This window comes from Spodoptera frugiperda, chromosome 7, assembly GCF_023101765.2.
Source record: "Spodoptera frugiperda isolate SF20-4 chromosome 7, AGI-APGP_CSIRO_Sfru_2.0, whole genome shotgun sequence".
In the NCBI taxonomy this organism is placed as follows: domain Eukaryota; kingdom Metazoa; phylum Arthropoda; class Insecta; order Lepidoptera; family Noctuidae; genus Spodoptera; species Spodoptera frugiperda.
The window spans coordinates 9,618,471-9,641,464 of NC_064218.1; the positions used below are offsets into that span (position 1 = coordinate 9,618,471).

Here is a 22,994-nt window from a genome sequence, read left to right on the forward strand (position 1 = left end):
TGGGGCATAGGCCTTATTTGGTTAGGTTACTATACTACTTAATATTATAAAAAACATATGGTCAGTCACGATATCCTTTCGGCAATCCTGTCCCATCTTGCGATCTCCGGCGATTCACTGGAATGGTTCTCTTCATATCTTCGGGGGCGTCAGCAGTCGGTCCAGCATGATGATAATTTCTCTGGCTGGTGTGATCTGACGGCAGGCGTTCCTCAGGGCGGCATTCTTTCCCCACTTCTTTTCTCCATTTTTATTAACCTCATCACTCCTGAACTTCAGTGTGCGTACCATTTGTATGCGGACGACTTGCAGTTGTACCGTCAATCTGGGGTGGACGAGCTACCTGATGCTATCAGCAGGCTTAATGGTGACTTGGCAGCTGTTCGAAGTTGGTCAAACAGGTTCGGCATAGCTGTCAATCCAAACAAGTGCCAAGCCATAATTATAGGAAGCTCTTGGAGCCTCAGATCGATTGACGGTGCGACACTGCCTCCCATCTCCTATAATGGTGTGATTATCCCATTCAGTCAGGACGTCAAAGACTTGGGCTTAATTATTGATAGCACATTGAGCTGGCGTGCACAGGTTACTAGTGTTTGCCAGAAAGTTACTGGGTCATTGAGGGCGCTGTATCGTTTGAGGAATTTTCTTCCATCCTCCGTAAAGGCACAGCTGGTGCAGAGCTTGATTTTCCCCATTATTGATTACGCTGATGTCTGTTACTACGACCTGAATGCAGATCTGCTCAACAAACTGGACCGACTTCTAAATAACTGCATTCGATTCGTTTTCAACTTACGTAAATATGATCATGTTTCTGCACATAGACTGCAACTAAAGTGGCTGCCCATACGCTTGCGCAGGCAGCAGAGGGCATTAACCACTTTATTCTCTTACCTTAACTCTCCTTCTTCGCCTAATTACCTTGCTTCTTATTTCCAATATTCTTGCGCTAACCACACTAAATTTCTTCGTTCGTCTCAAAATCGACACCTCCAGTGTGTCTCTCATCGCACTGACTTCCTTCACTCTTCTTTTTTCATTCAAGCTGTTCTTCTGTGGAATGCGCTCCCCAAAGAGATCAGAGTGGCAAAAAATCGCAGTTCCTTTAAATTTAAAGTCCGCGAGCATATATTTAAGGATTGGCAGTCGCAAAACAATTGAGGAAACTTATTTCTTCATTATGTGTATTTTATTATTTATGCAGTATATGTAGTTGTTTAGCAGTAGATATATATTGTATTATGTGTATGTATACCTATGTATGTAATATGTATTATGTATGTGTATGTATACCTATGTATGTAATATGTATTATGTATGTGTATGTATTGTATATATTGTATATTGTATTCTTATATTTGTTCTCTTGTACCTGTGTTTTGGCTTCGCATCAATCCGCTTCATTTCTCTGCACTACCCTATGGTTGACTGTTAGAGAATGCCTTAAGGCATTAAGTCCGCCATTCACTGTTTTTTTTTGTGATGAAGTATAAATAAATAAATAAATAAAAAACACCCACATCTTGGCTGATTAACCTTACACAAAAATGTTCAGATTTCTTTCTTTGGTCTCTTAATTCAAAAGGTAAATACAACAAAAGATGATTTTTATTTGATTGAAATAAGTATCCTTTGACGAGAAACAAAAACAATCCAAATACAAATTGTAATAACGATATTAAACACATTATTATTCACGCGTAAAATCAGAGCCAGACGTATTGATTTTAATAATTCGATATACATAAGTAATCGGATTACAAATCAATATACATTAAGTACATATAATGTTCAAGATTTCGCAATTGAAAACAAATATTAAAACGACTGCCGGGCAAGGGGTCAGGCGAAGTATTGCTGGACTTTTTTCGGTTTTCCAAAAAAAAATTAATTGGAAGCACTGAGTCTAGAAATGTGCCCATGTATATGGCAATAGGCCATCTATTACATGGGACTTACAACATAAATTGTGAAAAGTGGGTGTAGATTATACAGTGGCAATATTATGCACCTGTGCCTACCCTTTCGAAGATTAAAGGCGTGACGATATATTATATACATATACCTAAACAAATATTTCCATAAACCTACATCCGAGTAAAATTACTGAAATGCTAATTAATATCCGAGCGATATCGAAGTTTCGACGTTTCCTAATTGTCGGCAGTTTGGTTAAAATTAATGAGGTCCCCCGGGATTCGTTTAGAGTTTGAAACAGTTCATAGTTAGCCGGGTCCTTGTGTGAAGGGTTAACGTTTGAAAATACTCTATGCTCATTGCATTATATGTGTAAAAAAGTAGGTACTTATTTATTTGACGACGGTTAGCGTGGTGGCTTGGCAACTGGCTGCCGTGCAACGTGTAGCGGGTTCGATTCCCGCTCTTTGTGTGTGTCACAAATTGTTGTTTCGGGTCTAGGTGTTGTGTTATATGAAATTGTATGTTTGTAATGTTTGCACCCACGACACAGGAAAAAATCCTAGTGTGGGACAACGTTTTAAAAAACAAAAACATTCAACTAATATTAATTAATCAATATATTTTTTTCCGCAACTTACCTATTGACTGACAGACAATGCATAGTTAGAGCCGAAACTGTCTAGAAAACTGAAACTAAGGTTCCTTGAGTAGTGTAAGGAAGCACTAAGACAGGTTTCTTTATACACGCACGCAAATATAGAGCTCGTTGAGTAAAAATAAGTGGGTTAGCACCGAACAGAAATTGGGATTAAATTCAACCTATAGCATGAATATCGTAAAACCAGGAAAATATCGACGTCACCCGCACCATTTTAATATTGAAATCAGACAAGAAACATATAAATAAACTGCTAGTCAACATTTTACCTTTGAAACGTGTATGTACAATGTACATAGGTAAAGTACTAGAATTTTTAATATACCTAGTTCAGTTCCGAACAACGAATCTCACAGAATAAAATTCTATGCAGAATGGCATTGGATCTCAGATCTCCGTTCAATCCGAAACGTTTTGCTATATGCTGTTCAATATTGGAATGCAGGATTGTAACTTTTGATATCACCGAGGAACATGTATGAAGTGACTGCAATCTATAATAATATGTTGTATGCATAGGTGTAGTTCATCACGATCTGATACAATATGTTACTCTATTGTTAAAGAAAATTGAAGTCTTACCTCGTATCGTATCGTCAAGTCTTTTTATCCCCGAAAGGGTAGGCAGAAGTGCACATTACTGTACGTAATACCGCTGTTCAATGTATAGGTTTTCACCATTTGTACTATAAGGCCTATGTAATAGGGGGTGAGCTTATTACTACATACTGGGCACAATTGCAGACTACGTGCTACTACTAAGAAATTTTCGAAAAAGTTAAAACTTATTCTATGATCTGTTGTTTAGTAATCTTTTGCAGATCTGTTTGCCAATTGGCAAAGGCCTCCTCCAACCATTTCCACACTGTCCTTACTTATTACGATAACAGAGGAGCTCTTGAATTAAGCTTAAATATACTTTAACATAAATCCATAAGACATAAATTGGAATTAGCCTCATTCAGATGGCAGAATCTTACAAAACGAATTACTTAAGTAAATCGTAGAATAGATTTGGATTTTAATAGTTATTTATGTTACAGAGACGCTACCCAGTAAACTGTATTGAAGAAGAACTGCTGATTGAAATACAAGAGAAATTGAGAATTGCTGCTATTGTTGGTAAGGTTCAATTTGCTTTGTCGATTGAGTGGTCAGAAACGTGATGGCTGAGTATACGATACATTTGAGTTAATTAAAAGTGTATGTAAAGCGAAATAGGTATACCGGAATCGTGTCATTTGGCGTTCCATTGCCTCTAGCTTTCCTGTAAATACGTAATGAGGTACAGGCTTAACGCTGTGTATGTATATTGTATGTATCCCGTGCGTACGGCGCGTCGCATTCCGTGCGCCCTTCAAAGACACACGAGACCACCACAGATGGGGCCTAGTAAAGCTGATGCTCGATTCGGAGCTGCGGACTATACCTAGCGGGTTTACCGGGGTTTCGGCTCGAAAAGCAGGAGAAGGAACGGGGTGGTTTTTGTCAGTAAGGGTCTGACACTCCTCTCGCCTCGCCAAAGGCGGGAGAAATCATTGGATAATATTTCCTAGTAAAAAAAATATGTATGTCCATTGTCTAGTAAACAACAAATCTCTTGTTTTAAATCACAAATTTCGTAGTGCTATCAACATATATTATATGTCCTCGCTATAATTGCTTGATTCAATGCTTCACCAAGGAAGTATGTTGTTTGGAAGTAGGAAAGATTTCAACTCCCGAAGGATGAGTTTACACAACTTTTCAGATTACGTAACTCCGTGATAACAGTTAAGGGGAAGATATTTCACCCCCCAAATCCCACACCTGTTGATATCCGGATTTTTCCGGTTAATTTATCTTTGTAAATACCTTAGCTACGTGGGTGTCAAACTTGAGCCCCTGTAAAGCCATTCCGGATAAACTGGCGTTATCTTAACAATGTTGGTAATATCGTGGCTGAATAGAAAGGATAAGCATATTTATGTACTAAGGAATAGGATACAAATTCATATCTTTAATTTTTCAATAAACTTCCTTCCTCAATAGGATTTCAGGAGAGTAAAAAAAAGTGTAAACTTGAATTAGGTATGAGTGAAGTTTGACAAACTACCATATACCATATATATACCATACAAAACATTTATAAATTAAATTGCTCAATAAACAATAAGTAAAACATTCAGGTAGTAGCCATTTAATCAAGATTCGTATAAACTTGTCAATATTAGATTACGAACGAAAGTTTTGCTATCTCACACAGAATCGTAATCAGAAAACCGAATGCATAGAACAGCTTCACCCAAAAACTTCCAAAGCAAATGCAACCTTACCTCCCTAAACACAGTTTCCAAATTAGCTTATCAATGTTTTCCTGAGTTTGCACCAGCAAAATAAACTAGATGCTGAGGTGGGAACAAACATGATTGCATTCGGTCAAACGTGGTTTGGTGCCGCATTACCGCAAAACGAATATTTTGGGTTAGATAGCACTTTAGTACTCTTATTTAGTTTTGAGCTGCAAATGAGTATAATATGATTGTGTATCGAAAGTGTTAATTGTGATTATACTGTATTATAAATTATCTACTCCTGGTTGGTTTCGCAGCTACATCTCGGCTCTTAGTGATCGTAGCATAATGTTTTACAGCCTATAGTCTTCCTCGATACATAAACTATCCATCACAAAATTAATACATACATTATTATAATTATAGATTATCGTTAAGCGTTTTGATTTCAAACTACCAGGAAAGCTACGTGGATGGGAATGGACTTGGAGGGAGAATAGGGTTGCTTTTGCATTGCGGTAGAACAATCAATGCTCCAAATAAAATTAATAAAAATGGCGAGTAACATTTTTCCTAATTCCCAGATCGACCGTACAGCAGTTGCGTTTGCGATTATTCAATAGAAAAAAAAATACATTCTACAGGTTGTTCAAAAATATGGCACTATTTTCTCCAATAACATTATGACCCATTAAAATGATTTATAGGTATCGTGATTCAGATTGGTGAGTCCACCTGGCGCCTCAGCTGTGAGCTGCTCCAGCGCAGCTTGACAGCCAACCACGTGACTCTATTCTGGACAGCTTATGCGGACACTCTCGACCCGTTGCCTAAGAAGCAAGAGGTAAGGTTTTTAATATGCTCTGACGTCATTTATACAGTAATGGTTTACGATATTCAATGAATAGTTGGCACAGTAGCTGTAAGGCTGTTGTGTAACGTGTTGGTAGTTGGTTCGGTTTTTGCGCGAGAGTTAGAGATAGTCACAGGTCAGGCTGGCGCGATTTTCTTGCGTCTGCGATTAGCGGGGAAAATGATCATGCGGATCGAACGGGGGCTACTAAAAACGCCAACATGGCCGCCATGAATGAGGTAAACATAGGTAAGAAAAATGGTAAAATAAATTATATTTTTTGATATATTTGTTACAGCCGCCTAAAGAGAAGAGTATTGACAAACAAACAGGAATTCAACCAGAGAAGGGGGAAATATCATAATTTGTATTTAAGCAAGTTGTAGAAACAGTTGTTAAAAATATTAAAATATACTTTGATGTTATGAATGAAATAAAAATGTTCTTCCAAAGCGTTTTTTCAACAACCTGTATATTAAAGTTCTAAACATACATTTTTAATAGAATTTCACCTCTATTTGATACATAATAAGGTTCCAATTCTTCTAATATTTAAAACCCACACTTTATGGCTACCATAATAAAATTTGATTTACGATAATACACCCAATATTATGTTACAAAGGAATATTTTTCAGTATACTTTATTTAAAAAAAATAATGTCACTTTATAATTAAAAACGAAATTGATATGGGTACATTTCCCAAATGTAATTTTACTAATAGGAAGTATAAACAATACTTTCTTTGCAATATTTGGCTGACAGTAATTTGAATTAACACTGAGTTTCAGCTACCCATATCAAAAATGTTGTTAACCCCTTGAGACAGGGGTGTCGAACGAGAAACTGAATAATTTATTACCACGTGTGAATTAAAAATCAAAATTTTATTTTCTGTTAGGTGTAATGTCACCGTATTTTTTAACTGACTGTGATGACTCATGTATAAACTACTGTATTAAAACCTTGGTTAGGTAAGTAATTTTTGGTAAGAAATAATGTGCATGTGAAACACACAACACAGGAGAAAATCCTAACGTGATAAAATGATGTTTTCAACGTTTTCGCCCCGAATTTAACCCACAGGCGAAATGAACTCTGACCTAGTTCTATAAGACCTGGATTTGCATGGCCATACAATAAGTACTATTTTCCTTTAAAACCCCATTTCTACTGACTTAGCCGTTTGCAGTAAATACATTCTTAAATTGAGAAAAGTTTTGTTGTCGTTTGAAAATATGTAGCAGTTGGTATAGTTATATTCTTACCCTTTGAATGACGGTGCTTTTATACTCCTTGGAACAAAAAATACTTTCTTTTTAGCAATGTTCTTATTGTTTACTAGCTAATAACTACAGCTTCACTCACGTGGATAAAGGATAAAGAACTTTCTGACTTAATTTTTTTTAATAAAAGTAGCATAAGTTACTCCTTAGTACATCAGTTACCTAACACAGACAGACAAAAATGTGATTAAAATTAACATATGCATGTAGCAAAAGGCGGTTATTCCAATGTTATAAACATACACTCTAATTTTATTTATAAGTCCATATTTACAAAGTAAATAGTATTTTTTTTTCTAATAAATTGGATACTAACTTTACTATTTTGTATATCATTCAACCATCTTAACTTAAACATCCTCATTATCACAACAAAGAGAATTTCATGTTTAGGAAGTCAAAAAGTTACATATATCTTCTAAAACATGTTTCCTACAGGCATGTGGATTAAACGTACATAAACACAGGGTTGATTGACAGTCACCCCTAGCTAAAGAACTTCGGAAGTATTCGGCTATGTTCGTGAAAGTTCGTTGATGGCCTCGTAAAGACGACAGGACATTTTAGAAGTTATCGTGATGAGATTATGAGCCGCTGTACGGAGTCTTGCCAAGAACTGTGTCTCAGTAAGACGTTTTATGTATCGAAGGTATAAAAAAAACTAGGAAAATTTTCTTTGAAGAAGTGTATTTGAAATTGTTTTTGGACTTTTTCAATGATGATGTTACTAAATGATGACGAGGTAAGAAAATTTAAAAGTAACTAATAAACCCAACGAACTCCGTTTCGCCAGCAATGACTTTCCCTGTCTTCCTGCTTTTCTCTTGAATTTTTCCTAAATTTTCTTTAATACAAACCTCACGGAGACCTCCTCGAGACCTTTCCAACGAATGCAAAACCGTGGAAATCTGTTCGTGCATTCTTGAGTTATAGCGTCAGGAAGGAAAACCCGACTTATTTTTATATAATAGATGACTCCGTTAGTTAGATCATAAAAAAACTATTAGACACGTATTTTTTTATTTTGTCGAATATTAAAACAATACTTAGATAAAACGAATCAAAGTTTCAGAGTGAGAGGTAGCTACGTCATTTCTGCTTACAAAACGCACATAGAAATGACGTCACGCGATATTGCAAATCAATATATCTTCGAAAGTGTTTATTTTTCGTAAGAAAATAAAAAAAAAACGTGTCTAATGTTTTAGAATGATATACAAGACGGGAATTAAAATAAAAATCATCTACAACTATTGTCGAAAATGAGACACAATTAAAATTTAACTTCAAGCTTAAAATTGTAGTGCAATGTGCAACGTTATTGGGTATAACTCAGTTAATATAAACGACTAGCTCGCTTAGTTTAGCACTAAACTAGTTAGCAGTTTGGAAATTATAGTCTTGCTCAATTCGCAACTAATAGTTCCTGCTGCGGTGTAGTTTTGAGAGACAGAGTGGCGCACCTAGGAATGGTGTCGGTGTGAAATAATGATGTATTGAGTAGAGATAGATTCGTTTAACTTAGCTAAATGTTTTTTTGGACTAGATATTGCTTGCCTACCTCAAACGGCCGCTTTCGATACATGAAAACAATAATTGTCCGTTAGTCTGAGCGTCAGTAAAGCTAATACCATCAAAACATCCTGTAAAAAAACCAAGTCTCGTGCCTCAGTTTTCTTACCGTAAAAAGTTGTGAAAACCATGTAATACCATTAGCTTATTTTAGTTAGTCCTTACTCATGGAATCTTCTGTCGTAATGTATTATTTATTAATTAACTAGATATTTTAATTTAGCTGCAGAGATTTTTTTTCCATATAATCCTACATCGAAATCATTACCGCAATTTTCAATAAAATGATTACGAAATACTCTTACATACAAACAAATATCACTCATAACTAGAATATCATAGAGGTAATCCAGTCCATATTTATCTTTATAAATACATAAATATAAACCACTACCCACCTGATACCACATATTAATGTTTGTATTAACAACACATTAACTAGGGACTCGTTTTAATTATCTATAGAAGCACCGAATTGTTATACCAACGGTAGATTATTCGTACATAATTCGCTATACATAACCAGTTTATCATGACCTCGCTTTATATGACCTTTCCACACATTCGACGGTCAGTTTATACTGGTTTGTATAACTTGATATGTAACCATCTGTTTATATACATGATCATGTTTGAGCGTTTAATTTACTAATTAGTGAGAGTAGAATATTTTGTTTCAATTTGATATAGAATACCCACATTACTATATAATTAGAATTTGTTTAATGAAAGGATTTTTCTATATATTTTTGGTATTTTTTTTTAATTTTTATATGTATTTTGGTAATGAAGTAAATTGCGATAATGAGGTACGTATGTAAATATTTTAATATAAATCTCTGGTTTATAAATATCAAAGTACGTATGTACCTACATAATTATAAACTACGTACCTAGGTACAAAAGTGCGCCCTTTGTAACTTTATCCATGTAGTCTAAACATAGTTACTTATCCTACGGGGTAAGCATATTATATTGATTGACTGCAATCATTTCGATTTCAGTCACTAACAAAAACTGAATAAATTGCTCGTATAATACTTCCCCGCGATTTCACGCGCTCTTCTCGGCTTATATTGATCGTGCCGTGATTTTTATCTGATGATGTCTAAGAAGGTTATTCCTCGATATATGAACAGAACAGAAATAATTATTCAATTCGGACTAGTAGTTCCGGAGATTACTGCGTTTAAACAAACAAACAAACTCTTCAGCTTTAAAAATACCTAAATATATATAAAACACAATTCAAGTTGTATATTTTACTCTTTTGAGTTTTCTACAAGCGTCTTGCCATGTTATATAGAATGTATTTCATTTCACATTCGGCAGCCATGTTCTCGCTTCATCAGTATTTCATATCTGAGCCGCCAGGTGGCGCTGCAGCACATGTGCTTATTTATTATTCTCTGTGTAATGTTAAACAATGTTCAGAACGCGCATTATTTACTTATACTTAAACTTTGTTTTACTTTGAAAGGTGGGTGCTACGTCGCCGAGTCCCTCTGTGACTCGAAACTAGTAGAGATTTTCTTCATTTATACGTTGGTAAACCGTGGGTTTTAGTTAATTTGGTATGTTTCACGATAGTTATTATTACCTCAAATATAACTGAATCATGTTTTAACATATAAATTTTACATGGAAGATGTTTCAAGTTATCTGTCAAATGAAACAAAAATAAACTTACTGCCGATTTTATCATTACAAAATCTTTAGATAATAATCGATTTTTGACATTAGCTCTATGTTTTCGTTAAAAATGTAGATCGATCGACAGATTTTGTAGTAGGATTTATTGATTTTGTATAAGGTTATTGAAATTGGCAGTTAATCACACATTGTGCAAAGGGTTTTGGTGTACATTTCCAAACATTCAAGATGTTTATTACCTAATAATTACAATTTTATGTTAATTTACGACTGTATTAATGGTGCAGATAATTAATACAATGCCCCTTAATACGAGTTTGATTTACGTTAACCGTAATCGAAACGAAAGTGCGTTCGGCACTCTTATTGGTTGGTTAATTCGTGCCGGCCAATCAGACCGCCGAAACGCACTCTCGTTTCAGTTTCATTCAACGTCAACTTTCAAAGCAAACTCCTACTAAGGGTACAGTTACTTATAAACTCAGAAACAATTCAATCTTTCTTCATTCACGATTTAATTAAACGGATTTGTTTACTTGTTTGTGTCGACGCGTTCCACAGTCCGTCACGAAGTTTGGTCGAAATTAATGTAGGAAATTAACGATATTTGTTCCCAACTTGTCTGAAACGTGAATTAATATTCATTGGAGATTGATCGAGCTGTTTGGTTGTTTATTAAAGTTTCAACGAGAGTATTGACATAGACGTTTACATATCTTTCTACAAATATTTGTTCTAAACATGTTTACTTGCTGGTTATTATTTTATGCTCACAATCACTAGTTATGCTTTTTATGCTAATATTATAATTATTATTGGTGAGCCTAATTTCTAAGGTCCAATAATATCAAGTGTTAAATTGCAATATTTGTTTGCGATTTTGATTATGAACTTTAGGCACTCCAACATTTTTTAGTTAATTATTACAATAAACTCAGCGATCACCCTTTTATTACATTATCGGGAACAAGGTCTTTCTCTTTCTATATCCTTGAAACAAAAAGAAACTTAATTTGAGCGTTAATGTATTTTAAACGACTTTGCGTTCGGGTGTAATGGGCATGAATTGGCTTTATACATAACACTGGGGTACTAACAATGTAATGCTCATTTTACCCTTAAGTAGCAGGCAGTCACACTGTCTTATGTCTGTTTGCAAATTTTTTACGTGAATTTTTTCGGCCAGCATTTATACCATATGGAAAAACCTCTTATGACTTAATTTAAACCACATATTTGTTATCATCTTGGCTGACGATATACGAAAAATGAGCGAAATAGGACCAGTAGTTAAGCCAAAAAGTACATTATTCTCTTTGAGATAATTTGAACACTTTACAAATACGGCATTATAACAGCAGCGCCGTGTGTCCGTAACATTTCTATGCAACCTACAATAATACAGCTCTTGCGTGGTCAAGGTACATGGAGTTGTCCACACAGAATTTAATACTTGATTACCGTAATTTAATTATTTATTGTTGTAATATTTTATTGTTTGATTTCTTTTTTCTTTTTTATTGGAATATTTAGTTGTATTATGTTTTTATAGACTAGTAATACTTGTAGTTTCATTTAAATCATATGAGTGATCACCATACTGTAGGTATTTATCGAACAAATTTAAAAACAAATAAATTATTCATTATCACTAAGATTTTATCTGTAACCGTCGAAACTCGTTCCAAATGTTCCCACCATAAATTATTCCCACCAAATTCATTACCTACAATATTATCACAGTTCATTTGTGTTTCCATTAAGGCATTCATGCACCTGATTTCCACACAGCTTTACTCACGTTTATGTTTTATTCATGGCATAAACTTCCTTAGCTTTTCTACCCCTCATCCGTGTAACCAAAAAGGCTATAAACAAAAGGGCGTTTGTCCTTATATATAAAAATATAACTCACACATGCTCATCCTTAGCGCTGGGCACAAAATATTTGCACTCTCTCTTCTGAAACGTGCTCTCTATCCAACTGCGAGTAGTTTTCTGGAACAAATAAACAAACAATGTGATTTTGAGTGGTTTGAGTAAATACACACCTGGATTTGTGAAAGGTTCAATGCGAATTGTTTTGATTTTTTCTTTTGTTTTTGTGGCACGTTTCGGAACGCAACATTCGAGGTTGACACGGAGCTGGGAATAGCGGGTTTACCGGGGCTCCGGCTCAAAGAGCAGGAGTAGGATCGGGGTGGTTTTTAGTCAGTAAGAGCCTGATACTCTCTCTCACCTCGCCCAAGGCGGGAGAAGTCATTGGATGATGATGATGGATGATACGAGGTTAGAATTGCACCAGTTATGATGAATGCTAGAAGTATCGGAATTGTGTTGGTTACCATTTAAACAACTTTAAACTTGCATATGGGGTAGTTATGATCATGACATAATTTTTTTTTAATATTTTTATCGTGTTATCATCAGTGCAGTGAGTAGTGATATACTATAGTTAGTATACTTATGAAGTAGATAGGTATGCTTGGTGTGTTCTCATCTGTGCCTATGTGATCGAAATCGTTCAACACAATAACAGATATCACGTAACTGAGAGTTTTACTACAAAAACTCCCAAAAATATACCTCCTTCAAAGATCAAGGTCACACGTCAAGCACGCAGTCGCATTTGTCACCCTAACACTAACGAGACACCTTTTAACTTTATCTTGCCATCTCAAAACATGGCGGCGGCCGCTATAAAAAGGAGTAATCAAAATTTCCGGCCAGCTGAACTTAATACTCGCCTACATTCCTCCGGACGAAGTTTCGTGAAACTATAATGGCCATCTACTATGGACGGTTGAGGCGAAAATTGTTTTACTGGCTTTCGGCAGCCATTTTGTCCGGGAAACTTATCTCGCGGGAACCTCGGACGTAATAAGAGCTTTAAGTTCACTGCACTAAGTATATTTTGGGTGAAATAATTCGTGATATTTTTTAGTTGAGGTAATATTAAGACTGCTTCGTTGGCAAATTGGTCCCAAGAGCGAGCGAGCAAGGGGTTTACTTAAATACTATTATTGGTTTGTCCATGTTGTTATTTTTAGACACAAAATCTTGGAAGTCTATGGAGAAAAGCTTTAGTCCTATACCTAAATGTGGGAGAGCCATGCTTCGACACGAATAGGCCGGTTCGATCGGAGTGATACCACGGCCTCACAAAAAAAACCGACGCGAAACAGGCTACCGGAGGGCCAATTACCTCCCTTCCCTATTTTCTCAATCCCCGATTACCCACCAACCCTTAAATTCAGCGGCTTAATAGCCAGCAACGCACTTGTAACACCTCTGATGTTTCGGGTGTCCATCGGCGGTGGCGATTGCTTACCATCAGGTGATCTGTCTGCTCGTTTACTATACCATAAAAAAGAACGCAAAAGATAACGAATAAGAAGCAGATCTCCGGAAAAATCATGTTTGAAACAGGTACTTTGGTTACAAAATACTTTGTATCAGGAACGAAGTCCACAATCACCTGTTGATACCCAATCACACACGATCATTTAGTAATATCCGGACCAACAAGCAACAAGGTAAAATATAACAAGAAAACGTATCGAACATTTATTTGTACCTTCCCTCTTCGGTCGGATGAACCTCTTAACTTCTTTTATACAATAACGAATCCCAATTCATGATAATAGGCGACGTAATTGGCTATTATCAGTTTGTAAGGAAAACTTCTGGAATTGGCCAATTTTAGCGGGCGATTACTTTCATAATGATTTTCCTGTCGTGTCGACAGCTATCTAGTACCATCTAGTGCCACGCCTTGCTTGAGTTTTTTGTATTTTAGATGTGAAAAAGACTTGAATTTTTTTTTTACATCAAATGCATCTGCATTTTATCGAGATAATTTAAGTTGAAATCTCCAGTACAAGCTAAACACCCGAAGCCGCGGACTGCCTTGCGGGTTACCGGGGCTCCGGCTTGAAAAGCAGGAGTAGAAACCGGGTAGATTTTAGTCAGTAAGAGTCTGAGAGACAGTTCTCTTGCCTTGCCTATGGCGGGAGAAGTAATTGAAATCACTTCCATCCTCAAAAAACACCTCTAAACAAAAGGGCCCAATTAAAAGGTGACCGAACCAGTCCATGTCAATGTGTAGTCTTGTTTTACCTAAGGGAAGCTTGTCTGTTAACCTTCAAACTACTTCTATGTAAACATAGAAGATTTTCAAGGCCATGACGATGAAAAGCATTCCTTCCAAAAAGTACTTAATCATATTATTTGCCGATTAATATCTGCCGAGCGGGAGCGTGTTATGAGCGTCCGTGAATGATTGGTGGACGATGAATCACGAGACGACCCGACGTGATCGGTAAAATGCGCACCGTGACAAACGATAGGCCGGGCGCTATCGACCTGCCCTCATCACTCGCGAATTGATCTTATGATTGATGGTTTAATAAGGCAATAACTTAGCATTTCATTGGCTATAGAAAAATGTGTAATCATGCTGTTTTAAGCAAATGGGTAGAACATATTATAGGCGATAAATCTAAAAAGGGTTCTTGTTCTAAAAATATTAGGAGGATTGATGGAAAAATTTCAGCTAGGCTGGCTAAACATTTGAAGTGAGCTAGATCGTATTCTCACCCGTCATTGGTCGAGATTATTCTCACAACTAATGACATGGGGAATCGCGATTCAGCTCAGCAGGTTCCTTTGCTTCATTTGACTACACAAAGGAAACCGCGAACACTTGATTGTAATAAGTATTCTGTGCCAACTCAATTGAAGATCTTTTTATAGCAAGTCGCACTTGCGATCAGTCTATCAATCAGGGATTCATACGAAAGTGAATAATAACAGTTTTAGGGTGGTTTTCCACCAGAAATGTGCTATGTAGCAGTGTAGCTATGCTACGAAGATGTAACAGCTAAGCTCTGAAATTATGTGACCGTTTCCACTAAGCTATTCAGCTGTGCGAGGAAGATGTGCAGCTCGAGTATGCACACATCTTTCCATATAAAAAAACATAGCTTAACTGAGCCTGTTTCCATTAGTGCTATGCCATGTGTACCAATGAATATGACTTGTGGAAGCCAAACGCATTCCCAGCAACGTAACATATCACATATCTGGTAGAAAAACACCCTTATAAACAAACTTATCGAAAAGAACAAAACATTTCAAATAAATATTTCACCCCTAAAACTTTAAACAACGATTTTAAAATAAAGTCTAAAGTGCCACAGGAATTAATTTGCTGGAAACGTTGATGCCACTACGAGCATTTTACCACTTGGCAAACTGCCATGTGACTGTTTTGCCTTTGATAACTTTGGAAACCAACTTGATTTAAGTATCGATCCCACTTACAATATAGGAAGCAATTTTCCTTTGAAGTGTAAGAATGTCCCGAGAGCTGACGTTTTGTGAGAGGCTGATGCTGATTCAAGGGATATGTTGGAGGTGGGTGAGACTCGTGTCAATTGGCGTTTCTTTATGTGTCTACTTTTTTTGTTTCTTTGCTTCAGTGTGTGTGTTAAAGTGACAGGTTTATTATCAGTATTTTTTTATTTTACTTTAAGACTATTGTAGTAATGATTATATGGATATATTTTAAATGTTTTTATTGCCTCGTTGGTAGAATGGTTGTAAGTGCGACTGCTGGGCAAGGGGTTACTTTTATTTTATTTTCTTCGGAAAACTTACAGCTAGGATACAGTACGGGTTCGATTCCCGTGTAGGACGATGTATAGCTAAGCTTTTTTCGGTTTTTCGAAAATGTCTCAATAGTGTCACGGAGTCTGGAAATATACCCGGTATATGGCAATAGGCTCACCACCTACTACATGGGACTTACAAACAAAAACCTAAAAAGGACGCACAACACGCATCCATAACAGTTGTTCTATTCACAATTCACATAGCTCAATATATCGCTAGAATTAACCCTCGTTCTGTCTCACGGGGGTTCAAAACGTGAGGGATAAATACCTGTCGATAGATGTCAGGGGTGTAGTGTGTGACATTTGTATGATAGAACCTCATTCCTCATTCCCTAGCGGATACATCTGCCACATTTTATTGAATACATAAACAGAAATTGGTTTTGTATTGAAACTGTATGAAATGTCTAATTTATTGACTGGCGATGGGAATTGAGTGTGTGTTTTGTTTTTTTCTTTGAGTCATATCTTAGATTAGGAAAGGTGTATTTATGACTTAACTAAAATTCAATATTGTTTTAGGTAGATGAATAGAAATAAAAGTAATATATAATATAAAGTAATAATTTCTTATATTTTCTCTTCAACCTTTAACAGAGTAACAATGTATTTCTAAAAGTAAATTGCTAAGCCCAAAATTATATATCGAACATAAAGAACAAAGTTAAGATACATACTGTTAATGTTAGTAATGATATACAAACACACATTTTTTTATATACAAATTGTCTTTAAATAGATATTCAGACATGACTGACCAATAACCTCCACATACAAGAAAATTACGAAATTGGTAAATCACTACTTATCATATTATCTTTGACAAAGGAACACATCTCATCAGTAACATATACATAGAGTACATTATATACATATATAAGTATATGAGATTAATAAGCTCTCTAATTTCGTCATTCCGATCTTCTAAAGACACTTGGAAATATTGAGATTAATTATTCCCTCGAGCATAATTTCTGAATGTAGCGTTGAAATATTGGCGTTATTAGGTTAAAATTGGAGAAATGGAGGTGTACTCGCTTTTAGGGGAACGACAAAATCTCGTGCTATTGGTATATTAAATTTCATTGGGTATTATAATGACAAGGAAATAGGTTGGTGCTTTGCAAATAACTTCGGTAGTAAGTAATACGGCAATAACCCAATCGGTTATTTATTGTACAGATTTTCTCCTTTCTTTTGTCTGTTTTCTAATTATTTTGTGGTCTTAATTTTATACCAGATTTAGATGAATCATCATCAGCATCATCATTATCATGTCAGCCGTCAGTCAGTGGCTTCCTGTGACCTTAATCAAGTTGTCTGTCCACCTTATGGGCGTCTTACGCTGCGACTACCAGTACGCCACTATTTTTTATCTTTCACATTCTTAGCAAAATATAATGTTAGATTTTTATTTGTTACTTATGTATATTTGTTTAACTCAAGAATACAATTCGAATGCATACCAGATACGATGGCTTTTTATGTTAAAAATAAAAATTGGTTTCTCATCTATTAACTACAACCAATCCCTCTATTGTTCTACTAGGTATCCGTCAACTACATACACTTCTTGTATGCCAATTTCCCAATAAGTATCATCCTTATTGTCATAGCAATAAAGCTCATTGTTCATCTCTTATCCAACTGATCAACTACACAGCCTGTAGTGCTCTCGACAGCTTGTGTCTCGTCGGGTTTAATTGACATCTCTTTTACATTTCCCTGCCGGCCATGTATTTGTAAATTGGATTTGTTTTTTTTTTTATTGCCTTTTGTTTACTTGTACTGAGAGGGACGGTATTTGACTTTAATTGCTTTAGAGGACGTTCTTTTAGAGGACATGTATTTAAAAAAGTCAAAAGGCAACATTATTTATTATTTCAAATAGTACGGGAAGCTACTGTTGAACGTCAATGCAAGTACAATAATATTAAAAATGTCTGTCTATCGGTTAGTCTTCTAGTGAAACTATTTATTCGTTTCAAAGTGTTGATTCCTATGGAGAAAAACGAACAAGAAACTCTAATGATTGATGTTGACTTGACTAATTAGAAATCTGGAAGTCACGCCTTTTATCGTCGAAGGAGTAAGCAAAAGTGCACATTACTTAATTTAGAAATAAATACAGTTTTTCGTAGATAAGTTACCCTTCCTCTACCTCCAAAAATAGTAGTACAAGCTGTGGTACAAGTATCAAGTTAAATCTTAAGAAAATTATCAATTACATACTTAGTGTCCTTACAAAACCCTAAGTAATCTTTGCACCCATCAAACAGATACAATCTAATCGACAGACGCAATATGTCCGCTGTCAAACTACTTTAAACGCTCAACTTTTTACTCAGCCTCCGTGTTATAGAAAACTTTTTAAAGCTTTACTTAAACAGAAGTGTGTAAAGAAACGCCTACATTTTAACTGTTTGACTTGAAAAGTTTCAAACCTTTAGTTAAATTACTTCTTAGTAGATTGAAGATTTGCCAAGTTTCGAGAGAAAGTGCCAAGATATCTCGTAGCGCTTGAGGGCTTAAAGTTTGAGGACCGCTGTGTCCACAGTTCAGTGGAATAAAACTCGAGTTATTATCCACCATAGCTGTGGGTAGAGGTGTTACATACATAGATAACTTCACGCCTGTCTCCCATGGGAGTAGGTAAAGACAATGGATTATCAATTGCTACGAATCTTACATACTTCTTTTGTTTCAACAACAGTCATCAGTCTTTACATGCATGTTTGTCGGTTAAGGATACAAATTAAAATTTGGCCCTTCTTTAATATATCGCCATTATGATCGCTATATGTCCGTCTAGGGCGCTTTCTAAAATTGTATTATTTCCTTCTTAATAATCTAGTGGAGGTGTTTGACGTGGGAATCAAACATGTTACTAGGTGTGAACCTTATTTGCACTTAACTAAACACCAAGTATCACTAAAATTGGTTAAGCAGTTTCCATTAATTTGGACTTATAAGTTTGACTGTACGGTTGATGCAGTGGTCGGCTGCCGCGCAGCGTGTAGAGGGTTCGATTCCCGCAGTGAGCAACTCTTTGTGTGATCCATAAATTGTGGTTTCAATTCTCTGTATGTATATTTGTAAGGAACTTGTATATTTGTAAACACACCCACGGCACAGGAGAATATCCTAGTGTGAGTAGAAGAAAAAAAAACAAACCGCGTAAACGCTCTTAATATTCAACATTGCCGAACCCTTTAAGGGGATAAAGAACGCAATGATATGCTAAACGTACGTTTCCTATCTACCTTCATGAAGCCGGTTATCAACCTGTCAAAATATCTCACTAAGCTATAAACTTGATAATTATATTGTGTATTTTAGATAAGGGTCACTTGGACCCAAACAACTCTACAGCTCTATAGGCCCCCAAAGGTTGAACTGACCCTCATGTATAATGACAGGTTGGGGTCCGGACCTCGCAAATATTTTTGCTCTGTTGGACTTTCTTAGAATTTATTAACATGGAAATTAGAATCCTTGGTCAATGCGGATGTTGCTCGTTGTCGTTTTTGTAAAGGCAATATCATCGTAACCTAACCACGTATACATACGTACAACGACACGCCTTCTATACCCGAAGGGATAGGAATAGGTGCACATTAAGACATTAAGGCACGTAATGCCACAGTACAATATACTTTTCACCATTTTCGTTATAAGTCCCATGTAATAGGGAGTAAGTCTATTGCCATACACTGGGCACAATTCCAAAATCCGTGCTATTACTGAGAAAAATTCGAAAATCCGAAAAAAGCCCAGTAGCTAATACTTTTCCACACTTGCGGCCACATGATCAACGATGCAATCCTATCAAAATTGTATTGAATCTACTTACCTATAATAGATTGTGCATACTCCCATCGATCAACGAAATGTATATGTACTTGTTGCTGTTATCAATGCATCCTCAATATCTGTAGTATTTACTACCAAACGTCGAAATTTTTAGAAGTACTACCTTTCTAAATACGTTATGTACATATACACGTCTCATAGTTGAAGGGTCAATAGGGTTTGTTATCAGTTGTGGGTAAAGGTCGTTCCGAGTAATCTACAAATTGGATGCAAAACTCACACTAAAAGATTTAAGGGCGAAACTTACATAAATGTCCAATATAATTAAGTATGTTTAGAAAACCCATGTTTTTAGTTAAGATAGAGAGGTCGTAAAACCATCACTACATAGTATAAAACAAAGTCACTTTCTCTGTCCCTATGTCCCTTTGTATGCTTAAATCTTTAAAACTACGTAACGGATTTTGATGAGGTTTTTTAACAGATAGAGTGATTCAAGAGGAAGGTTTATATGTATAATACATGCATAATATATTACCATTGCACCCATGCGAAGCTGGGGCAGGTCGCTAGTAACTAATAATACATGAGGCTAATTATTATCAACTCCTATAAGCCTATAGTTAAAATAATCTTGTCTTACATAAACGTGACCAAAGTTACTCAATACGCCTAAGACTTTCTTAAAGGACATTGAAGGTTCGCTCATAAAACCAACTTCTTTAGCACTAAGATAAGGATTCTTAGATAACATACCCTTATGTAACTCGTAAAGATACATATATCCTGAACATGGACCTCTTTTTTGCACCCTTTTGCCAATAGGTACAAAGAATCTTGGATCAGCAACAATCTAGTTATATAATTTATGAAATGTAGTTTTGTAGCTTTTCAAACTGAGATCAGTACCCTTACGAGTTTGCTTTACGTTTAATGAAAACGAAACGTTTCGATCTAGTTAAACGTGAAACAACTCGTACTAAACCCTCAGATAGAGTAATGTGATAATGTTATTAGAATGGGTCTATAAACGTAATTGGCACAACTGATTGTTACTTACTAATCGTTACTTTTTATTTTAAACGGTTTTAATAAACTCTATTGTACCAATCAAGTCTTTTGTTAGATATAATGGGGATAGTTGTTGAAAAAAATAAATTATATTATTTAATGGTCATCAAGAAAGAGTGTGTACGAATAATAAGATTTGTCTATAGTCAAAAAGAGTACGTACAAAATATAAGATTTGTATGACTGTGTGACTATAGAGTCAGAAAAACCCAACCAGACAAACAGGACAAGCTAAATAAATATTATTATTATTACTATCAGCCATGGTCGTCCCACTGCAGGGCAAAGGCCTCCCTACCTTCCTTCCACTCGTGTTTTTGTAGAGCTTTCTGTGCTTAATAAAACCGTTTAGAAATAAAATCGAAATTCATTGACGAAATATTTATACCTCTTCGATCATAATTTAACTTTTAAACAAACTAATTTACTACAACAATACATCTCTGCTGATACCTCAACGAACTAAGTTCGAAAATTAACCGCTATGTCACGGAAACGCCGGAAATGAGGAAACGGAACCGGAAACGGGACGTAAAGCCTCCACGGAGCGTCGACTACCCGCGAACACGTTTGTGGAGTAGAAATATTTGTGCTTGAGTACCTACCTGTGCAAACATGAAGGTTTTATTCTGAATACTTATTAAGTTTCAGTCAACCGTACTTAATGATAACTTGTTGAATTAAGTGGGTCAGTAATGTATGCCATTTTTGTACTGAATTCTTTTCAGCAAGAAATGTCAACAGTATGTTAACAGGTGAAAAGTATTTCAAACCCTGAATAGGTAAACAGAAGTATTTTACATACAACTACTCGTAGTATGTGGTCAATCGTAGTTTAGTATGTCGAAAACAAGTGTTCATAATATAGTTATTTATTTAATAAATGTCACCTAAAAACTACCATTAAAGGATTCCCTAATGCGATAGAAAGGCCTTAAAACTAAGTTTAATAAAATTATAAAAAAAGACTTAAACAACATAAAAAGTTGTTACGTGTTCGCAAATCTGGGCATAATGAACATGTCACAAACCAAAAGGTTTAAAAATAAAACGGATTGAAAACAGTATTTGTTACATTTTATCTAATCAAATCAGAACACCAGAGAAGTCACAGGTGCGTTGCTGGCCTTTTAAAAAGGATCTTTATTTTCATTTTGTTCACATTTTGGAAATACATATTATCATAAATTCCTTTTCTCATAAATGATACATGCTCATACTTTGTATAATACTTTATATAATGCCTTTGACACGACAACCAGCTCAAATACTAATTAATACGTAGCACTCACAAACTAATACGGGTTTAATTAGCCCGGGACGCCGCCATCTTGTCTTTTCAAAGAGATCAATCCGCAGGTATTACCGCACTGAACATTATCTCGCTGGCATTCCACTTTGTTGTGGAATAAATCTACATTTTCTATATAATGAATAATTTTAGACCTCTTAAAATCGTAAGTTCAGTAAATAAGTAACAAGTCAATATTTTCGTTACATAGATGGCGGTGGTGTAGTTTTATGGACGTTGATAATAATTATCCTGCTGTTTGATCTTAACTGGTTTTTACTTTTGTTGCGTTATGTCAATAAAAATAAAAAAAAACTTCGTTTAAATAACCGGCTTCAAAAAACCAAACACTAAAAATAAAGGTAAAAACTAAAAGGCAATAAATAACTATTATAAAAAACTAGGTACTGAGTTTAATTCATGTTGATTGAATAAGGAATAGGTAGAATGATATTTTCTTACAATAAAAGTAATCATTTCTAAAAATAAAGTAAATGAAAAAGGAACGAAATGTATGTAATTGTAATGAATATTACGAATGAAAGCTTGCTATTATACATTCGTTACTCATTACTCAAATGAGTATAAAACTTCGGCTTTCATTTAAAAAAAGCATTAATGATTTGCCAATTTGACAGCGAAGTGACAGGGCTACTTCCATACGCCATTCATGCTGTTTCCGACAGCGGACGAAAAAGGTTGAATACAAACAATTCATTCAAATAATCGAACAGAACCATTGTGCTGGCTGGATGGAATAAATTCCTTAATTATCTGTAGGATATTACTGAACGCAATTCGCGCGCTTTTCAATTTTATTATCTGTTAACGTATCCCCTATTCAGCTATTGTTCCAATGGGTACCAAAGTTGGTACCATGGTGGATCGTCTCTTTTAATTAATACAATTCCTTTAATTTTA

The 22,994-nt window shown here is 35.4% G+C and overlaps 1 protein-coding gene across 26 annotated transcripts in view; it reads right to left on the reverse strand.

The window, feature by feature from the left end:
- Window positions 1-22,994, reverse strand: part of LOC118265767 (transient receptor potential cation channel trpm) — a 241,420-nt gene that overhangs the window by 92,076 nt on the left and 126,350 nt on the right. For all 26 annotated transcript variants that reach the window (XM_050695165.1, XM_050695156.1, XM_050695151.1 and 23 more), the window contains one exon: window positions 12,136-12,218. In XM_050695165.1, coding sequence (XP_050551122.1) covers window positions 12,136-12,218 — 83 coding nt within the window. The remainder of the gene's footprint in view (window positions 1-12,135; window positions 12,219-22,994) is intronic.